Source organism: Ambystoma mexicanum, chromosome 4p, assembly GCF_040938575.1.
Source record: "Ambystoma mexicanum isolate Mex_15411 chromosome 4p, UKY_AmexF1_1, whole genome shotgun sequence".
NCBI lineage: Eukaryota > Metazoa > Chordata > Amphibia > Caudata > Ambystomatidae > Ambystoma > Ambystoma mexicanum.
Genome location: NC_090927.1, coordinates 69,269,242 through 69,292,341, shown reverse-complemented (window position 1 = coordinate 69,292,341; position 23,100 = coordinate 69,269,242). Strand labels below are relative to the sequence as shown.

Genomic DNA, 23,100 nt, shown 5'->3' with positions numbered 1-23,100 from the left:
GCCTGTGCCCTCAGAGGTGGTATCAACAATCCCCTTAGATAGGGGTGTTTATGGGTTCTTGTGGGAATTCCCCTTCCTGGGTGCAGCATGTCCTGTGCCCTTCTCGCCACTTCCTGGTGCAGGTGTGCCGGAGATGATGCTGCCTTCAATGGGGTCCGGGATGTCTTGTGTTCCTGTTAGGGGACAGCAAATAGTGCATCAATACCTTGATTGACTTTAGTAGGGTGTGCTTTCCCCTCTCCACCAACATACAATATAATGTTCCTATACCCCACAATCAATTTGGCCTAGCTGCATACATACCTACTCACTGACACGTACACCTAAACAGTCTATAAAATGCAGCTATACCCCACAAAATATATCGGCCTAGCTGCACACATAATATTATACACAAGCACCATTGCCACAAGAATGCAGACCCGAGGTCAACGGTCTTGCTGAGATCAAACAGAGAGAGATTTTAAGGGACAACAACCACAAGCAAACCCTTAAACTAAAGGGATTAAAACAAGGCTTGTGGTTTGAAAAATGCTACCTTGTCTAAGTGGATTCCATTATCTTGCTATTTTCACTAATAGTACTTCAAAGAACATTTGCGTTTAAACCGAATTATCAAAAAATATACATATTTTATTTGTCAAATACAAAAAGTTAAATATAAAAAGTTAAAACTCACAATGTTGAAATACCTGTGTGGTTTTCTACCACAATGTTTTTTTGAGGAAAACTCGTGTGTTATTGTCTCTGCATGTGTTGACCCCCTTAGAGCGGTAAGTATATTAGTTAAAATACTTAGCCGTTAAAGTGTCTTGTGCTGTGCTGCTAATTGCACTCGGCCATACCTCATTACTCATTACTCACAAATCACTCAAACTCATTCCATTCATTCTACAATTTCATTCCACAATCAGTCTTGCTGCACACATTCTACTGACCTCACACAGCTACCGCACCATGCTTACCGTTAGAATTAAGCTACACACAGCACTGACTGTACACATATTGTGTGCGCCTAAGCACTATATACTACCCTACTCTTTCCACTACACCGAGGGTATTGAACCCACAGTGCTTTGAGATCATACCAATGGTATAGTAGGCACTATACAAATGCACAATAACATAACATGTAATGTATGTACTATGGGATCATGCAGTGCTGCGGTCCCATGGGGGCCTCCTTCATGTGGCAGACAGTATGTTTACTGGCTTGATGGTTGTGTGCACATATGGACAGCCGGGAATGTGTTCATTGCTTGGATTGTGGTGTCATGTGCTTTACAGTTGTGCCCATTTAGGGCAGGTACAATGTTGCTTGCATTTCCTGTTGTACTGTCAGCTGAGGGGTGCCCTGCTAGCTATGACGGTGTGATTGCGACATTAGATGGGACACACACTTCATGTAGGCCTTGCAGACACTGGTCTGTTTCACTACTTGTAAGTTTGATCCACACTTCTAGTGGTGTTGATTAATTGCCTTATGTCCGTGTGTGCCAGATGTTTGGCTGACGTGCCTGTACTTGCTGTTCCATGGTAGTTGTATGTGTCCTACATCATGGCCTCTTAGTTCCACATTGTGAGTAAAGGTATATTTTTCTCAAATGTTGCCATTTTTATTAGTAAGATAAATGCCTATCTTCCCCTAACATAACAAGGATGGCCTTGCCTGGCAAAATAAAATAAAAATGACCTAGTGTACAAACGGTATCTGCCCCTTACACAAATACACACAATAAAATTATACATGGAATGTTTGGCAATGTTTAGTTCCACAAAATAACATAACAGTTCAAACTCAAAGTTTTCAGAAAGCACTCCTTGTGATCAGGGTTGGCCGCCCCCTCCCTCGATCTATTCAGGAATACCTTGAATAAAGTTTGGATTCAACACATGTCTGTGCAATCACAAAGTTCTGTTCAACATAGCACAAACAGTATTTTCCATTCACTGTATCCTTCCACTTGGCAAATAAAATGTCTCCTTCACAAATGCTTGGTTGCAAATCAATAAAAATGTCTACACTCTCCAGCTTGACAAAGTAAACCTTTCTTCCTCAAACACAAGTTCATAAATCAAAAAACTTCTTCTTTTCAAAAGGCCAAGTAATCATTATGACATCATACTTCTTCAAAGGAAACACTTTTGTCAGGATAGAACAGCAATTACTTTTAGAATTTTAACAGGTCACCAAAGGAATTGAAATCAACAAGTTCTTTACAACACGTCTTGTTACCACAACCACAGTGCTTTAAATCATCTTCTTCTTTCCTGGTACATTCCCTGCCAGGACTAACTACTATGGGTCCCTTTCCTGGTATACTCGCCTGCCAGGATAAAAACTACTACTACAATTGTGTTCAGTGGTAATGCTTCTTCCAAGATTCTCCACACCAGTATCCTATGTAAGGAGGCTTGAGCAACATCTGCTTCTCTTTTTAGTCTCTTGACATGGTGGGTTACCAATCGCCTCAAGTTGGTTTTCCATAAAAGTGAAGTTGCGCCCTTGTGGTCTTTGGATTATTCTTCTATAGTCTTTTAGCTGTTGGCAATGCAGGTTATAGGTTTCTCCCTATAGAGGTTTCATATAAGGAGAGTTGTGTTTCTGTGGCCTTTGTATTACTCTTATGGAGCCTCTTGGCTGCTGGCAAAGCGGGTTACAAATATCCCCCAATTGGCATCCCTTATCAGTAGTATTGCCCCCTGGCTGCCTTTACTCTTCTGTTGGCTTTGGGCAATGTGGGTTATGTGGGTTACAAATATCCCCCAATTGGTATCCCTTAACAGGAGTATTGCGCCCTGGCTGCCTTCGTATTATTTCAATTGTTCGATATTCAAAAGCATTAGTCCCTTTTTAAAGGTCTGACTCGTAGAGCCCCGGAGTGGCCTGGTGGTTGAGTATATCTCGCCAGTATTCCTTTGAGTCTCCAGTTCACTAGTGGCTACTGCAAAGTCTTTGAATCAACAGTTAAATTGACACACTCAAAACCTTTTGGCGATTAGCCCAAGACAGTGTGCAGGGGACGGGAGTTCCCTGTCTAGGGAACTCATTTGATTTCATGTATATTGGCCGTCTGTGTGCCAGGGCAGTCCATTCTCCTCTGCACCTTGATTATTCACAAAATAGCCAAGACTTGAGCCATCATTGTTAAGTTATTAAAAGCTTACTTACTCTAGGGTATGCTAGGGGTTACAGTATAAGCACTGCTACCATCCATGTCCCAGCAAGTGCCTCATCATTCCCATTAGAGTCCTACGACTCTGGAAGACCAGATAAGATGGCCGCTGTGAAGCATGATGCTAATCTGATGCACAGTCAGTGCCCAGGAGGCCTGCAGCCAACCTGCATCCCGATTGGCTGCAGGGTGATACACAGGAAGGCCTGCTATAAGGCCCCCCTCAGTCCTGTCTTTCCAGACTTGCCTGCCCTCACACAGACAATGCCTTGATGGTAACACTACAGAGCTACTGCCACCCGATCCTGCCATGTAAGAACCACCCATGCACCAGCACATTACAATGAGGTAAGAGGTGCTTTTGCCCCGCTGGTGCACACCCCTTAATTCCAGTCTTGCCTACCTCCACATTACTCCTTATGTTCCCGAACCCCTCCCGCCCTATTCCCCGCCTAATGGACTCACCGGCGAAAAGTGAAGCACGCTGGGACCGTTCCACATGGTCATCTGCATTAGGTTTCCCGCCTCCCTCAGGATTTCTTCCAGCACTGCACTGGATTGCCGCCCAGAAGGGCACCCCCATGTCACACATCCAACGTATACCCCCCTCACCTCATCTGACGCACAACCCTTACTGCAGCTTCCAACACATGGTCTGTCCCACGCATCCACTGAAGTGATGCCCTGGGCCTCCACATCGAGTCAGGTGACCAGCACAAATCATCTACAAGAACTATCGCTAACTTCAGCCCCCTCGTCTGAAGTTGCTTTTTGCATCATGCAACAACCAGGACTTTGCCCATCTCAGACAATCACACCCGCTCCTCCAAACGAACTACACTCGCCCAAGCAGGCTAATGTACTACATTATCCCTCTGTGATGTCTATTGCTCCCCACCTACCATCATCAGTTACTGCATTACCAAACTGTCCATATATCAAGCGGCACATTCTAATTATGATTCTGAATCTGCTTTATTGCCCACTGTATCGCAATGGCCCACAGCAACCTCTGCCTTGACCAATTCCATGCCTATTTATCTAGTGTGAGAAACCCGAAGGTGTCTCACCTGCTAGTCCCCGCAGATCTGTCATCCAGGTGGCCAGGACACGGCCATCTCTTTTGGATCCAGTTCCTAGGGATGGCCCAGTGCTGGACGATCACCAGTGTGAGGGGTCTTCGGGGAGTGGAAGTGGGGCACCGGATGGGGAGACACAGTATCCCCTTCCCTGTAACACCTTTTTGCCCATCCTACCAGATAGGACACCTAGGAAATCAAACCCCGAACCCCCTTTCCCGACACAAACACTTTCTCACGGACAGTTCACTGTGAGCGGCAACGGACTAACACCAGAGCGTATACTTGACATGTCCCGATATTATGGTCAGGCAAGGTCAGGAAATTACTGATCATTAAACACACCTAAATTTCCTCACACTTCCCCACATGGCTAAAAGGCGGAGCACGAAAGCACACTCCGGGTGAGGAAAAGCGTGCGAGGAAAAGCACACGAGGGAACAGCAGTTCCAAGATGGCAGTTTAACACAAGGAGAAAGGCGGCGAGACCAGAGAGGGTTGCAAGGAGGGAAGTGCCCTTGACCTTTTAAAGACTGTTACTTTCACGAACCTTGGAAAGTAAGATGCCTAAGACCAAGAACTAAAGCTGAACAAACCTACACTGTGCATCGAAGGCTCTGCCACGTCGATAACCAAGGCAAGGAGGAGCGATTGTGGCTGTGGTACTGTCCTTGGCTCCTACAACAAATCAGCACCAGTAAAGACCGCACAGCCGGTGAGTCAGAGAGACTGATGCCAAACCAGCTTGTGTTTGAACCAAGGTTGCAAGCGGCAACATTGTATAAAGAAATTCAAAGAGGACAGTCTGTGAAAAGCATGTGATGAGCGACGAGAATATAATTGGAAACCAAAGGAGTGAAAGAATCTGGGAGGCCAAGTGTGATACTGTATACAGAGTAGTCCGGCACCACGTGGGTGCTCATTCGAAGGTCTCTGTTAGGTATCCAACATGAATGGCAAATGTGCTGTGAAACAGAGATTTGTATCGAAGTGGTACTGCAACGGGTCAAGCCAAATCCCATGCACATTTGAAAGCCTTCGATAAACCAAGGTGAAATACAAATTGGTCCGAGCCCAGCTGAGGGAGACTAATTGAAAAGAGGAAAGATCTAAGCCCGGCTGAGGGGGATCCGGGGTGAACTGTGAGTCACCTGAGAAATCGAACATTCTCTGAACTTTGTAATAACAGAGATCTGAGCCCAGAAAAGGGGGATCTGCAGTAACAATCGTAAAATAAGAGTGATCTGAGCCCGGCTGAGGTGGATCCAGGGTGAAGCACCCGAGTTGAATACTTGTGAGAAGAAAAGAACGGTGAATCTTATTTTTTGTACATCAGGCCGTGTGAATCAAGAGACTTTGATGAGAAAAGAGACTTGGGCACAGAAGGCCCTGTTGCTGGAAATAGAACTGTATCCTTGTGTTGAAGAAGCCAGAGTGTGTGCTTTGCTCGAGTGATCCACCTTACCCCATGTTGAAAACGTGGGGAAGGAGGCTAATGGCCCGAACATCCTGACATATCATTTTGTGAACACTTCTTTCTTTTTCATGAATATTACCCCACACTATTTGTAAATTAGCAATAAGGATTGGCAATCGTTTTTTTTAGTATAGGCCCTTTTATTTTGACAAGACTCCACTAGGACTGCATTATTATTATTTGATGGTTGTAACTTGCTCCCATCTATAGATTCAGGTTTAATCACACCCTTGTCGAAGTTCAAGAAACACTCTTGAACTGTGGTCACTTGTGTCCTACTGCTGATACCATGCCCTCCTTACACTAGTGCCACAGTTTTATCACACTTCATCTGCTCCGCTGCCTATTCTACCCCAACTGCATGTGGCAGCCCCGGCCCTGACCAACTGTATGCACAAAAAACATGCTGCATATTGTAATTGCGAGCTCTCACTTGTTTCTCAGCCTATTGCTCCCCACCTGCCCACAGTAGTTCCTGCCTCAACCAATCGTGTCCTGTTGCGTCAGACGGCACACCACCACAATGTCTCACCTGCTTTAGTGTTTATTGCACTCCAACTGCCCACAGCAGCCTCTTCTTTGCCAAATTGTGTGCACATGCATCACATTGGAATAGCGACTTTTCAACTACTCCACGACCTATCGCAGCCCAAACTCCTGCACCTGCTTTGCCTAACTATATGCATGTATCTCAAGCAGCACGCTGCTGTGACAGGGTCCCCACCACCTCCCTGCTCACTGCCTACCACAACCCACCAACACCTTCTGCCCTTTGTAATCATAATAAGAAACACCCTGAGTTTCCTAGCTCCCTCAGTACCTGTATCCCCCCGACCCCTTCACACCTTTGCCCATACTTAAATGGATTGGTAGCGCACCCCACCATAAAACCCCTTTTGAACTGCCTAGGGGTCCTCCACCTGCCTATACCATGCCCAGCCTGGCTACCTCCCACTCCCCTGTATGTCTTCAAATTCCACCACATAGTCCCTCCCACTCTCAGGACCAGGCAAACACCCCTCCAAGTGTATAGGCCTCCCAACAACAGCCACCCACTCTTAGGATCCTGGTCTCTGGCCATGCTGCCCCATGCTTAGGCATCCATCGCCACCATCGACTTCGGTCCAGAACCTATCCCCATAAACCCACCTTTTCCCCCATCGCAGCTAAGAACTACTCATATCTCCTCTCCCGAGATTGTACTCACCCCTAAGTCACAGTTGGCGACAACCCACGCTCACAGGAGCCCCGACATTATTCTATCTTCAGATTCCCTCCACTGCGCCCTCATCAATACTCGATCCCTAGGGGCACACACTGTGGAAATCCATGACCTCATCCTGGAGTTTCAGCTACACTTCCTAGCAATCACAGAGTCCTGGCTCCATGAGGCATCTGGACCACTCTTGTCCCTGGCCACACTGCCGGATTTCACCATCTACAGAGCTGACCGAACTGATGCGCAAGTAGGTGGGATTGCCCTCATAGCTAAAACCTCTCTTCCATTCAGAACCTGCCCCCTGGCCCTCTGCCCCCCACCACAGACTACAAAATGCTACTTTTGAAACTGACTACCGATCCACAAACAACCTACAATTTGCTCTTAATAGATCGACAACCTAATGGATCCAGCGCCCCTGACCTGGATATCCTCTCCTGATCACTCCCCATATGAAATCCGCAACCAAATGTATTATACTTGGGGACATCAACCTTGGCTTCAATGATACCACTAATAGCAGAAGGTACTGCATTATCAGTTGCCCTTAGCAATGTGCTTTACCCAGCTTATTTCCACACCCACTCATGACAAAGATCAAATCCTCGACTGGATCTTCACAGCCAATGTCCATTTGAAAATCTCAGCCATTGACCCGGTTCCCTGGTCTAATCACTTCCTCATGCAATTCACCATCTCCCTCACCAAGCTCCACAAAACCCTGCCTGAGCTCCAGCACCCTATTTTAGTCCGCGACACATGGAAGCTGACACATGACAACCTTAAACCAGCCCTCCTCACAGCACTCAACTCTTATACACCAGATCCCAACTATGCTACCCACGATCTGGCTACCCTATATCACAACTGTCTGCTCTAAACCCTTGACATTCACGCCCCACTCAAATCCAAAGTACCTAAACCTCACAAACCTAACAACTTTTTACACAGAGAAAAAAGATCTCTCCAACACCTCTGCAGATGGAACCCTTCACCTAAGAAATGTCGCTACCTTAGCCACCAAATATGAAAAAGCTGTACTCTAATGTAAATCAAACAGCTATAATGACAGAATTGCCAATGCTAGTTCGAATGGCAAAGAACTTTTCACAATTTTCCGAGAACTTCAAATTCCTATCCTTCCCATAGTCCGCATACAAACCGATAAAGATTGGTGTCCACCTATACAAAGTGCCCTTACCTAAAAAAATATTTTCACTACTTAGATTAATGCCAAAAAAGCCCAAGGGAGCGACCTGAATATCCCCCCTCGCATTGACTGCATCTCAAACACTCCCCTGTTCGCATTCAGCCAAGTCTCACCTGAACTAATAGCAGCCACCATTAGTAGTCTGAAACCCTCCAACTGTAAAGGAGACTCCTGCCACATTGTGTAACTCTGTGCCCCCACACTAGTCCCCATCATCACTGACTCTGCCAACGCATTGTTTGCAACTAGCACAGTTCCCTCCTCGATTAAATCTGCATGGGTCACTCCTCTCTTAAAAGAAACTTCCCTGGACCCTGCTAGTCCAACTCACTACTGCCCCATCACGACTGTCCCTTTCCTCCTAAGAAATCTTGGACTGCCTAGCCTATCTACATGTTCAACTATTTCTAGAAAGCAACCATCCTACTTGGTAAAAGACAATCTGGCTTCCGCCCGAGGCATAGCACAGAAGCTGCCCTTCTTAATCTCAAAATACAAATGGACTCCCTCAGAGACTCTGGCAATCTAGCAATCTTCCTCCTTCTCATTCTCTCTGCTGCCTTTGATTTGGTCGACCATAATATTCTCTGCCAGCACCTCAACCAACATTTCCCCTTCCTCAGCGGTCGGACCACTGGGGTATTTATAGGGGACTCCGCTGCTGATGCTATCCCAGCACCTCTGGGTGTCTCTCATACTAAGCCCCTCTTTGACCTCCTTGATACCAGCAGCATCATTTACACCAACTTCACGGATGATACTCAGATCCTCATCCTGATCTCTGGTAACTATGACAGCGATTCCCTTAAAATTATCAAAGTCTTTAGCACCATCCAAAACTGGATGGCCTCTCATAACCTATGTCTGAATGATGAGAACACTGATCTCCTTGTCATTGGATCCCCTCACAGAATCAGACATCTTGACTCCTCCTTCTCTTCATTCTGCATTGACGACACTCACATTCCAGTGTCAAAACGTATAAAAACCTTAGGGGTTCACCTCGAAGCCAATCTAAATATGAACAGACAGATCAATCCCCTTGCTTCCTCCATTGCCAACACAGCCAGAATAATTTCCCTGTGCAGGCAGTTCCTCTCCCTGAGCAATTACATCACGCTAGCCTGTTCGTTAATCCTCTCTAAACTCGATTACTGCAATGTCTTGCTTATGGACACTTCCAAAGTCAACACGCCTACAACTGCTCCAGAATGAAACCATGCACGCTGCCCTCAGCCTGAAATGCTCAGACCATAACTCTTCAGTCAGTCGCAAGGGCCACTGGCTCCCCATCAAAGCCCAGGGAGAATTCAAAACACTTTCTATATCACTCACCATTTTGTGCACATAAATGCCCCAGAACCTGATGAACTTTATTACTATTGTACCCCAACACGCGTGCTTAGATCTAACTCCAGTATCTCACCTCATGCTTTGAAAGAAAAAGAGCCGGAGGAGCTAGCTTCACGGTCACTGCACCCACCCTCTGGAACACTCTACCTGCTCATGTCCGCAATGAACAATCCTTCTCTACTTTTAAAAGACTAACAAAAACTTGGCTGTTTGACAAATATTAATGCAATTGCCTACTGTATACATGTTTACTGTAGGACGTTTTCAGCACTATGTTGTACTAACGCCATGATACCCACGGGTCTGGGCATTTTCATAAATGTAAAAATAAGAAATATAATTATAAAATAAGGAAGCCCAGATTATGAAAGGCACGAGTGAAATACAGTGTTGCAAGACAAGGACACGTGTATGGTGAAAGACGTGATGAAGAGAAATCTTCAATTGTCCATTGTTCAATGTTGTGATTTGATAAAGCAGGAATCAAAGTAATGAAGTGGCCGCGTGTATGTAAACACATTATTGAAAGACTTTGTGAAATGAAGACAGCTTTCTAAAGTGAATGGGAGCTGTGCGAAGCTCGAAGTGAGAGAGAAAAATAGAGAATGAAAAGGGGAGCTGCGTGAGAAAGGAAAGCGAGCCAAGACCCCCAAGAGAATCGTGTGTAGAGTGAATAGTGACTCAAATTGTAAAAGAAAGTGGAATTTGCAGAGTGCTTGGGGCAAGGCTACAGAGTGCTAGGGACACCACCAAGTGAAACCCAGAGAAAGCCCAGAGTGGTCCCGCACAGGGCTGAGTGAAATACTGTGTGTTCTCGAAAGTGTCTGATATGAAGAGTTGTTGAACAAGTCGATAAACTGTTGGGGAAGGGGAACCCATTTGAAATGAAGAGTAAGAGAGACTTGCATCAATCTGTATCTAGAAATCTTGTGACGTGTGAACTTTGGAGTAATTGAAAAGACGTTGGTGAAAAGGGCTTTTTAGTCTGAGGAGCAAGAAAGCTCAGCGAAGTGAAAAGGACGTGTTGTGTGAACTGTACAAACTTTTGGGAAGCTGTTGAACCCAAGTGGCTTGAACTTGAAGGAAGCTGTGGGACGGCTCCAGACCCCTGTGACATTTTCTTGATGAACTTTCTGAAAGGCGTGCCAGACAGCTCCGTTGCCATCCTGATATTACTTTAAAACACCTTTTACTTTTATCCAAATCCCTACACATTATTATCTTCGAAAGTGAGGGCAAGCATAGGTTTGACACTGACATTCTTTTGATTTTTACTGACAGACTTTTGACTATTATTCCTTCTCTTTTATCGTCGAGACTACTCCCATATAGCATATGGCCGAGCAGGCATTCTCCAAACCCTAATTCCTTAAATAAAGGTTTTTGAAACGTGTACCTTTGTGTCTGTGTCTCTTGATACCATGTCTGCCTCACAGTGGTCTTATTGCCATCACACTGAAGTTTATTTCTTCTGCCGGGGAAGATTCCCGTGGATGCACCACTGGCCCTTCACAGGCCCAACAGCGTTATCGTTGCTACTGGGTTGAGAGAAAACCAACTCTCGCTCACGCCTATATCCCCTGTGGGTCTCTCGTACCTCCCCCCTTACCTTCCTGGGGGCACTGGTACATCACTGGGGCTTTCTGTGACTGGGGTCTTTGTCTTCTGCTCTGCAGGCTTCTCTCTCCTGCTTCCACAGCAATAATGCATGTCCTCGCTCGGCTACCCTGCTCAGGTACCTTACTGGTCTCTAGCCTGGGTCTGTTGCAGCAGGCCCTCAGAGAACCCTCTCGGCACTTCACCAGCGTTTTCCGTTTTTCCCTTCCAGCGGTCTGCAGCCTGAGTTTGAAACTCCCTCTTTGGCTGACTTTCACACTCGCTGCTTCTCCCCGCTTGGCTCGACCCAGCTTGGCTTGACAGTTTGTTTAGTCCATTGTCTCTTCTTATACTTTGCTTCCAGTCCCTCCCTGGTGGAGAGTCCTTTGTTTCTTTTGACACTTGAATATGTATGCCCCTTGGGGCTTGCCTGCCCAATAATCTTCATGTGCCCTCTGATCTTCCTCATTCTAGTACTTTCTACCTGGACTGTACTCAAGGCATTACAATAGTACATCAGTTTATTGTCAATGAAGGGGCTTGGACTGGAAGATGGGGTCCAAAGAATGTTAAGATGTGATGTCAATTGAGGGCCCGTACCCAAGGTGGTTGTACTTGTCCCTAGGTGTGGAGTCCCTGCCCATGAGATCCTCTCGCATTAAACCTCCCCTAGGGGGACTATTGGGTAGCAGCCTATCCTCTTGGGAAGGGGTTTCCCCCCAAGGCAGAAGTGACGATACCTGGGGAATCTTCGCACTATATAAGACACAATTACAAAATCTGTGCTTCGGTTAGGGGAACAAGGGTAGGTGGATGAGTGGAGCTGCAGGGATGCTGCAAGTCAGAAAAGAGATGATTAGAATGTACAAGGCATGGGAGGCCAAATGGTGGGGCAATAATGTATGGAGCAATGAAGTTAAAGTTGGTTTAATGCAGTTTCATACGGATTATGGAACACACAAGAGTAGTATAGCATCTCCCAGGACATTAGTGCAGAGGGAAAGGTCCCTGGTGTAATCAAGAAGCAGCAAAAACAATTGGAAGAAAGGGCGGAGCCTTGATGCAATCGACTAATCAGATGTCATTTAAGCTTTGCTCAGCATCACTAAGATAACCCCCAATAGTTTGAAGAGGGGGCTTGTTCTATGGGGTGATTTAAATGGAGCATGTAAAGTGAGAGACTGAGAAGGAGAGATGTATAAGGGGACATAATGAGACAGGCCTTTGGAGTGAAGGCAACAGCAAGATTGGAGGAATAGAGGGAAAGAGACAGAAATGAAACTGAGAGCAAATGGGCTGAGGAAAGTGTGAGCTAGTTAAAGGTAGAGAAGGATGGAAAGGCAAAGCAAATTGAGATATGGAGCGTGGCTGGTTACTGATGAAACAAATGCCCAATTGTGTACATACAAGGTATTGGGTAATTAATACCAGTCTCCTGCACTAAAGTCACTTCCTGCCACCATCTTGAGTTGGCCCAATCACCAGCTAAAGGCCACAAGAGACTCTCCTAGGAACACCAATCAGGAAGACAACACTTCATCTCAGCAAATCCAGGGACAAAATCAGAGCAACCAACCACTGATTGACTGGGTGATCAGGTGATTGGTGTTGGGGAGAATTCTCCAGAATGGCTAATTTCCCTTACCTTTTGAGTCCCTCAGCAGCTTTGCTGGATTTCTAGGGTTTGATTTTTTTACCTGGTAAGAGTGTGAGCCTTTTTTCCCACTCTTTCATGTATTTTGCTGTGTGTTTGACTTTTTGTGTTCATGGATATGGAGTCTCACCAACTCCATAGCATCATCTTTTTAATGTGTGTCACACAGCACCTTTAGTGCAGAGACACAGGGTTGTCTTTTTACAGACTTCCCACGTTAAACTCCATTTTCTGGGACTGACTACTGTCTCCCAGCACATGTAAAGTTGCAATTGACTTTATTGGTCTTTTTAAATTCACAGACCCAGCACACACCATCTTACAATAGAGTGCTGGAGGGGTTAATACTTATCCCCTTTTGTCTGATTCTCATGTAACATTTTTATGTTACCCTTTCTCTAAGATTTGGCTGGTGGCAGTGGTATTTTATTCTACCGCAGACTATGAAAATAGTCTTTGGTACCATTAGAGGCTATGGTGGTAGCCTCGTAAACCCGGCAATCCACTTTTATTTTATCTTGGTTCCGTTTGGGTTTTTCGCCATTTATTTTTGTAAAGGTCCTTCTCGTGTTTTTCTCTGCGTGCCAAACCAGGTTTGGTCCCTTTGTTCGCTGTCCTTTGGCAGGCTTCTGCACAGAAGCCCTCCTTAGGCGCCTGTGTGTCTGGGGGGACAGGATGTGAGGGAGGAGTTTGAGACTCCCTGCACAGGGTCTCCTTGGAGACCCATGTCGCACTCTGTGTGATTGGCAGTGGTGACTGTACCACCAGGACAGCCACCCTGCTGAGTGATTGACAGCTAGGCTGGTGTGAATGGGGGTAAACTACTTCAAAGGCAGGCCTCTGGGACTGGAAGGCAGAGTCGCCACTGGAACGAGAGAACCGAAGGAAGCTGAAGGAAGAAGACTGCTGCAACAACTGGAAACCCCGGTGAAGCCCTGCTGCCGGTCGGAAGTGCCTGAAACTTCAACAACAGAGAAGACCTTCTAGGAGACTTCTCCCCTTGAGCCTGGTGGGACCAACCAGCTCACAAAGCCCCTGGACCTCCTCTCCAGACTGGTTGAATTTGCTGTGCTGCAGGAAACCGGATAGCCAGTGGGAGAGAGTCAATTTTTTGCTTTTAAGGCGCGCACCTTTTATTTGTCACTTTGCTCTGCTGTTGGCCTCTTCCCTGGGCAGGGCAGGAACCTCCCGACGTACTCCTTCGTGTCACCTCGACTGAAGCACCCGGAACAGCGAGACTGCAGGAACTGCCAGGAACAACTGCCTCAGCTAGAGCCTTCTTCATCTTTAAGGTACCGTGCGAAATTCGGCCGTTCATTCCGTCCAGCCACAGTGAAAGTGTTTGAAATCTTTCGCCTCTGCGAAGGCTTGTCCTTCTCTTCCTTTTCATATACCTTTTCTTCCGACCAACTTTGTTTTGAACTCTTTGCAAAGACTTAACCGCGAACTACATTGAACTGTGTGATTCTCTGCAAAGACTCTGAACCATTGACATTGGCCCAGGCCTATTGACTTGAATCCTAGTTGTAGTAGCCTTTATAGAGTGCCCTGTCTATAACTTGTTGGTGCTATTGATTTTTGATAACCTTGTCTTTCATCCCCTTTTAAATTGCTGGAGTGCCATTTTGCTCACTCTTCATTTTGAGCTTAACTTGTCCAGAATTGATTGGGTGGTGTTGTAGTGTATTAAGATTGTGATTTTCTGCTGCTTTATAATAGTGAACTTTTTTATAACTGACTGAGTAAATAAATCTATATTCTTTTTCCAAGAAACCTTGAGTTAGTGTTTGTTTGAATCACTGTAATTGTTGCCCCTTGTGTAACTCTTTATACTGCTCACTTTACTCTTGAGATAAGTCTGGCTGCTCAGCCATCGCTACCACTTTACTGTGTAGTACAGGCTTGTACCAAAAGTGAAATTGTACTTGCACTTGTAATCTTAATTGTGTGTGGTGTTCCCAAAGGGTACTGCACAGGGTTCTGCCTAACAACGGGACATGTGATGTCACATCTGAACTCTGTTGTGGCATCCAGCCCATGGTGTCCAAGTTAAGAAGGAACAGTAAAGGGCGAAGACCATCCGTTGACCAGCCTCTTTCTTACCTTTTCATCTATGAGCCTTTGCTTTTGCCTTCCTCCCTGCTGCACATATGAGTAACCCAAGCTTGCTAATTACTGTGCTGCCTCTTCACACTGCAGTACTCACCTATAATGCATTCGCTCCTGCTGGTCCTCCTATCCGCCGCTCCCTACACTTTCTCCAAGCATGCTACAGCGTTCTCCTTTCCTATCCCTATCATAAAACTAATGTCTCGAAACTTCCACTGCATCTCTGCCAAGCAAATCATACCTCACCTAACACATTTCCACCTCGCCTCTCTTTCTCTGAGACGACAATACTCTAAGCTTCCTTACCGCATCAACCGAACATTGCACTCTGGAATGCTCAGTCTATATGCAATAAAACTTCCTTTACCCCCAACTACTGAAATTTGGATTTCTCCATCTGACACTGCCAGCACTGCATGACTACAAACTTATCCTTCATTCACTCCACTTGTCTGACTGGTAGATTGGAGCCATCGGACACCTCCTCTCCTCCCTTCGCAACTCCTCACAAATCTCCAATGCCACGTCCTCTCCCATCTCTTTTGAATTTGCCATCTTTACTATTGCTCTGCCTTACTCTGTTCATATCATCTCGATCTATTGTCCTCTTGGTCGCACTGGAAAGTTATTTGATGAACTTGGGCAAGTCCTTGATACTCTTACCATTGAACATCATCTCATTCTCTTGGGTGACTTAAACCTTCCCTTTCCAACCACTTCTCAGAAATCTGAACTTCAGTCTGTTCTTAATGACCACGCCCTCCACTCTATCCATAACCTACCAATCCACATCGACGATAACTATGGATCTCTTATTCATCTCTACCTCTCTTTCAGCCATTAATTCTATTGGCACACCATCCCTAGCAGATCACCCCAATGTTTCCACTATCATGTCCCTTCCACCCCCTGACCTCTCCTCACCAATTTTGTCACCTATAACTAAAAAAACCTAAGTCTCTTTGTCCTCAACCATGGATCACACCATTCATACGCTCTCTCCGCACAGACATGCTTCGGCTGCTGTGAAAATGGAGGCGTACCCTATCGCATGAGGACCTAAAACTCTACGTCTCTGCCCTGTCCTCTCGTGATAGAGTGCAAAGGGAATTCTACCTCACCCTCATTGACTCTCACTCCAACCATCCTCTACGGCTACTGAGCACCCTCCACTCGCTCCTCCTAACCTATGACTATCAACTCCACTGTCAGAGCTAATAAACTAACTGAATACTTTGCTGCAAGAATTTCCTAAATTAGAGACACTATCCTGGCGTTCCTCACATTCCCTCCTACATTCTACAGTCCACCTACTCTACCATCATTCTTATATTCCAGACCAGTATACATATCACGCTTAAGGTGTGGCTCAACAGATCTTCATATATGTCACAAATTGTCTCAAGATCTTACCAACGCCAACAGTCGGTTTAAGGGTTTTTATTAAGGTTTCTGATAGGGGCTCACTAAGGGTGTCACTCTCTTTTGCCTCCCGTGGGCTTTTCCCTTCCCAGCCTAGGCATCCCTAAATCTAAAGGCTGTCCCTAGAGATCAGTAACCCCTATTACCTGTAATCTGACTGGCTGGTCGTGATGGCCTAAAGGAAAATGCCTTATATCTGGGAATTACTAGGTGGATACTATTGAGGGGTCCCACAAAAACAAAAACAAAAAAGATCTTATGACTGGGCAAAGTGCCTTCCAGTTACCCAGGCTCCTCTTACCCTTTTCTCTCATGCCCTCATTCGCCACATCTTGAGCTTTCCTCTGTCTCCTTTCCCTACCCCCTACTCTCCTCCCACAGTCTCTCCCCTCACACTTGCGCTTCTGTCGCTCTTTTGTTCCTCACTTTCTCTACTCCTTACCTCCCCCTCAGATCATATTATTTCCTGCTCTCCTTTCTTACTACACTCTCCTCTATCCTCCACTACATCCTCCACACACTGCACTCCACTCATTACTCTCCATTCCTCCCACTCTACTACCACTACACTATACTCTCCTCCCACTACACTACACTGATTCCACGGTCACCTTCCTTTTAGTCTCTGTTACCACTCTCGATCACACACTCTACACTCTCCCATAGACTCACTCACTCACCTTGCATGCACTCTCACACCCAGGTACCACTTTTTCTCAGCAATTAATACCTCGCCTTGCCTATGTAATTCTCCTCCAGGCTCCGCTGCACCGTCCTTCCTCCACCTGTTTTTTTCCTTCCTTGACCCCACCCAAACAGCCCTCAATATCCTGGTTACATCCCCTTTTTATCCTCTACTTGTCCTTTCTAGTGGCTCCCCTGTCATCTGGTTTATCTGGCCAACCGCTGGCTTCCTTTTCCACAAGGGCCGGGTTTCACTTGCAGAAAGACATAACGGGCCTTAAGCCACGCCTCCTTTGCACACACTGGTTTGCTGTCTTTTGGCAATGGTGGTGGGCTGCAAACAGTCATTTCTGCAGGTCGTGTCCGGTTTATTTGGAGCCTCTGTACTGCCAGTGAAGCATACTTCTGCATCTCTGCTTGCCACAGCGCCTCTCTCTGGTGAGCGGCTGACTGGGTTCTCTGTACCAGAAACCCTGGTAAGGGTGGTCCTATAAGAGAAGAGCAATACCACTGAAGAGCATGGTGTGCAACAGGTATGGATCAAGAAGTGGTGTTTGACATATTCAGGCAGGCACATGTAGAAGGGACAGAGACTCGGGCCCTCCGAACTCCTCCACCCCATCCTCTGGGGAAATACCCCATGTTTGGCCTCCTTCCCCATGTTGAGTGACCCCCATCCCCTCTTGACAGGGTCAGGCCTCTGATACTGTCACGTTTAGTGGCAGATTAGGAGTTAGTGTGGACAAATGCCTAAGGGAACTAGGGAAAACTAAAACTAAAGAGGGACCCCTATATAAAACAGTGTTCAGATCGGCTATGGAAATAACTGCTCCTCCGGTTTCGGAATCTCCTGATGTATCAAGTAATCCCTAATCCTGCCCCTCCTGGGACGTAGAAAAGAAAAAGTTTAAATGATGTGGGCAACAGAAAGTCTTCAAACCTAGTCTTAAAAGTATACTACTAAGAAAATGTTCCACGTTTTGGCCAACAGAAGTGTTCAATAATCCTATGCTATACGTTTGCAGCTATGAGGGCGTCAAAGGAGGAGACTAACCAGGCGGGGACATTTTAGCTGATGAGCTTTTATTTATGTCACTAAATAAACCTAGCTGTCACTACTTCTATGGGAGGTTTCCTTTCCTCAACCTAATAAAACGTGGGGTTTGTCAGAAAATCTGTCCAAAGGAATATGTTGTCTGTCCTCCATCAGAATCCTAGCAATCTCGCCCTAACACTTAAACAAAAGAATCTCGACGTAATATAAAGTTCTTGCACTAGGAGAATGGCTCCCTTCTCCTGGTGGCTGGACACAGTCTTATGACAAGAATATAACTACTTTACATGTCCTGTCAAGACAAGGCCAGGGGATTGCCTCCCTTCCCCAGGCTGGTTTTTCCCAGTTCTCCCATTTGTCCTTTCTGGTTTTTAAGCAGGTTTTGTTACAGTTATTTCAGTTCTTTCCAAGATATGGCAACATTCCTAACCTTGTTTACAGTGGACCTTGGATAACCACTCATGACTCCAGATGTCCTCAGTCTCTTCTTTAGCAGCGGTAACTGCTTGATCACTGTGCCGAGGGAGAGGACTCCTGTTGCACTCTCTAGCACCTGCTTTGGCAGTGGTATGTTGGTTCCCACTGCACTAAGTGAGATGACTCCCGATGCACTCTCTAGTGCCTTCTATCTCGGTTGGGATTCCTTCCGGACCCCACCCGGCATTCCCGCTGTTTCCGTTGCCTCCAATTGCGTGGGGACACGGCTCCGGGTTTCATGGGTCATGGATGCCCCAGGCTTTCCTTCGATCCTCTTAGGCTGCTATTCATTTTGCTGGTGGTGTGGGCGTCTTCTCTGGGCCCTTCTTTGATCCTGCCACCAGCAATGGAGTCTGCTCCCTGTCAACTCCCTTGATGGCTCAATAGCATCCATCTTTTGGTGGCATCCTCCTAGAGAAATGCTGCGGTTCCTCTCATTCGAACTTCGCGGGTTCGGTTTGCATACTTCTGGATTCCACCATGACACCTAGTCCATTCTCTCTTTTGATTTTATATTCTTGACCCCGCCTTTGCGTAGCATCAATGATATGGTTATCAGTCTCTTTGGTATTCGTCATGCCTCCTATGGGCAACCTTGTCTCAGTACTTGCCCAAATACTTGAGAATGACTCTAGTTGTTTATCCACATTCTTCTTGTGCTCTTCCTCGTCTCAGTATTCGACATAGAGTTGGAAGTAACCTTTACATCCCTTCGTGGCTACCTCTTCACAGTACCTTGAAATAGTCATGGTGAGTGGTCCTGTTTATCTATCACCCGTATTTGGCTACCTTTCCCTGGGGTACCGGTAGGAGTATCACAACACATATTAGTGCTCTCCTTCCAAGTCAATGTGTCAAATCTAGACCTTGAAGTTTTAAGGGTATGAAGGGTAGGGAGTTTTAGTATGGACCAGGAGTCCTCACCCCCATGAGGGGATTCTCTTCCTGTAAGGTTTGCCCGCACTTTACCGCCCCTACGGGGGAGTATCGGTTAGCGGTCTGACCTCGCTGGCCTCACAAAGATGGCCTCCCATGTGGGAAGAAGTGACATCATCCCACAATTCGTCACAAGCACCCTATGCCAATCAAAAACAAAACAAGCAGTCATTCCTGGGAGAGCGCCTTCAAGAATCTAGTGGTTCCTTTACCCTCCTTGCTTTCACGGCCTGTCCTAGTACTTCTCCCAGGTTTTCTGTAACGCAGCTTTCTCTTCTTAAAACTTTATTTGGGTTATGCAATAGTCCATCCTGCCAGAATCCTTGGACCAGTGAATCAATAAAGGGAAAAACAAAATGAACCCCTAACATTCACTATCTCTACCTTTAGGGGGTATAAAAATATACTTAGACAAAGAGATAGGACAAAGAAATAATAAAATCTATGCGTAATACTGAGACCCTACACGTATTCCTAACTGGAAGACGCGTACTAATATCTTGAAAAATAGATAAAGTACAACAAATACAAAAATATATACGTTTATTATACATAAAAAAGGTGAAAAATTAGAAAAGAAGACCCACAATATAGCACAATAACTGATCGTAAAAAGTACAGTGAAGTTACTCAATTCACATAAAAACCATTATACATAAAACATTTACACCACATACATGAACACAATCGTAGCAGCAAATCACAATATCATAAAACAAATGTGTTTCAGACAATGCATATATTCGCGACATGTTTCAGTTCTTGGAGCCACAAATGGCTGAACTCTCTTCAGGGGAAACAAACACTTCTTTTCTGTAGTTTTAAAATTCTTCCAATATTGTGCAGTAGGGGCCCTAGGCACATCTACCAACAGATGTAGTCAAAACCAGCTGAAAGTAATACAGCACTGTTCAATATTCACAATCCAACACGATGGTCACGTGGGTAACGAACTGTAGTTAACAGTACCGATGGGCATCAATACAATGCAAATTCACTGAAGCCATAAATCCAAAGGTGTTTATAAATTTGCAAAACACCTTAGCCCAATGTCGCAGAGAAACGCTCTCATCTCAGACCCGCCAGCAAGACTCAGCCAACATACTTCCGTGTTGTCAGAAAAGTGAAACCGGACTGCCATCCTCCACATCTTTTCACTGTCATATTTGGAGGCACTTGCAAGTTATAGGGTGCTAATTAACACCGGCCTGGAGGTGAAAGTTCTGGTAGGTCTTGTATGGCCCTGTGACAAACGCGTAACCATACCCAGAAAGGATAATATTATTTGCTGCCGTTGGGGCAGATGGATTAATTGGGAGCTAGACCTGGTGAAATACAATCTGAGGAAATGACCAGTCACGATGCAAAGAGGGGAGGTGATTGTTTTCTTTCATGCACAGACAAGACGCCTGAGAACAGAAGCCCCAATGCTGATAACTGTTGATCCCATCAACAAACAGTGAGAAAACCAGAAGGCAGACTGGGGAAATGGAACCAGGACACCTACAAAGACTGATGCCAGGGCAAAGTCTGATGCCCAGCAGATAATAGTGATAGCAGAAAGATCCTAAAGAGACCAATGGAAGGTATGTCACAACCAGTCCAATTGTCGGAAAGGACTAGTTATCAAGTTCCAGCCGGATTCTGATCTGCGAACTACACCAAAAACAAGTCAAGGGAGACTGCACTCCAAAGATCAGGTTGCAGCCTCAGACGGGAGAAAGATCGGAAACTAGTTGAATACAAAATGAACTGTAGTATTCATTTGTAATAACTAATGAAATGCTGTGTGTGTTTGCTAGATGGAGAACCTCAATGTTCCACGTGACAGATAGGACTTCTACATGGGAACCTGAACTAGAAGGATGTATTCCCTTTTCCTCCTACTTAACCTTCTTCTGTAACAAGAAGAAATGAAGCATACATTTGCTTTTGTACTTAGAGTCTACGTGTGGTTCCTGCCTGTTGTCTCCTGTGCTTGCATACTTCATGAACCCAAAGAGGAGCTACCCACAGACAAATGTGGAAAGACGAAACCACAATGGAACCAGACAAGACATTCGAGACCTGGAAGCACTGGCAACCCATTCCCACTAAAACACCAGAGGATATGCCACCCGAGGTCCAGGAAGAAGACCGGGGAGAACTGCTCACGATATTACAGCCCATATACCCATGGAATACTACGCAAGAAGCCAGCAAGTCGGAAACAAGAAGTGGGTAAATGTGAGAGGACCTCAAGGCTCCTAAACCTAAATGAGACTCAAGCACTGGAGAAGGTGCCAAAATAGACCTTATCTTCCCTAAAAAGGTAATGGGGAAGAACTCAGTTCAGGGAGAATTTGAATGGGAGTCCTGCATCTAGTGAGAATCTCAAGAAATCACTATTGCCAAACCTACATTCTCTCAATGGAAGATGTGACAAACCGAGGGAATTAGTCCCTTCGCCCCAAGGAGGAGCCCTTTCCTGTGAGGCTGGGGAGGTGAGCCCGCTCCGCAATACCCTCCCTAGGCGTTGAGGAACTCCCTCAGGCTAGCTTTACCATGGCCTACTTGGGATGTTTTACAACACAGGAAAATATGAGTTATCAAAACTGGGACGAAGAAACTCCTAAGGGATATAATTTTCTTGAGAGAGAAGGTTGTTTCCCATTAAATCAAAACGTCCACTGTACTGGGGTGAATATGTGAAAGGACGTGCTTCTTACGAGGGAGGAGAGAGAAGCAGGAGAAGAGAGAGAGGACTGTAGTTGCAGTCTGAGGGAGGCCCCAAGCTGCACTACACCAGATGAGAGTGGAAGACAAGAAACCCATATGTTTCGAACGCACTTGCAGCTGTGGTCCGCAGACGGAAACATAAGCAGGCGAACAAAGGCCAGCTTGTGTTGCAGCAGATGTCAGTGGTACATGAGACCCTCCTCCACTGATAGCCAAGCCATTGAAAGACGCTGGTCTCTGTGGTACTAACCTTGACTCAAAGGAGAAGAAAGCCAAGTGGTTCATCACAGCCGGTGAGTCGAGGGGAGAGTCGATAAGAAACTGGGCTGTGTTGAACGAAAAGGCGCAAACAGCTAATTTGAACATAGGAAAGATTAAAGTGACTATTGAGAAAGTAGGGGAAAGCCTGCAACAGAGGCGTCCGGCACCACATGGGTGCTCATGCAGAAAACTCTCTGGGATATCCCGAAGGTAGAGACTACCATAACCACAACGCCTTGGTAACGAAAGGTCAAAGTGGTCATACACGGGTCTTGTAAAATTCTCTGTACCTTTGAAAGTCTTTGACCGACAGATGATTGTGAAAGAAGGGAAATTAATCCGGCATGGTGAAATCAGTAATGAACAGTGTTTCGTAAAGTTGGTAAGAGTGAACCCGGCAGAGGGATGCTAACAAGAAGGGGCGAAGTCTAAAGTCCCATAGTGAACTGCCATCACCCAGGGTATACATGAAGCGGCACTTTGTGTTTGTTTGTTGGATACATCAGGCCTCGAAGGCAAGAGGCTTTTTAATTGAAAAGTGACTTAACCATCGAAGAACCTGATAGCTGGAATGGAACTGTCGGCTCGTGCTAGGAAAGCTCAAGTGTGTGCTGTGTTCAGGAGACCCACCTTGTCCCGTGCAAAAAACGTGGAGAAGGCAGAACCCTGGCAATC

General features: G+C 45.9%; 1 protein-coding gene across 1 annotated transcript in view; it reads left to right on the top strand.

Annotated features, from left to right (window-relative positions):
- Positions 1-23,100, top strand: part of LOC138452762 (uncharacterized) — a 330,413-nt gene that overhangs the window by 137,911 nt on the left and 169,402 nt on the right. Inside the window, 2 exon segments of the mRNA XM_069605110.1 lie at positions 6,899-7,198; positions 8,573-9,140. Of these exon segments, the coding sequence (XP_069461211.1) occupies positions 6,899-7,198; positions 8,573-9,140 (868 nt within the window).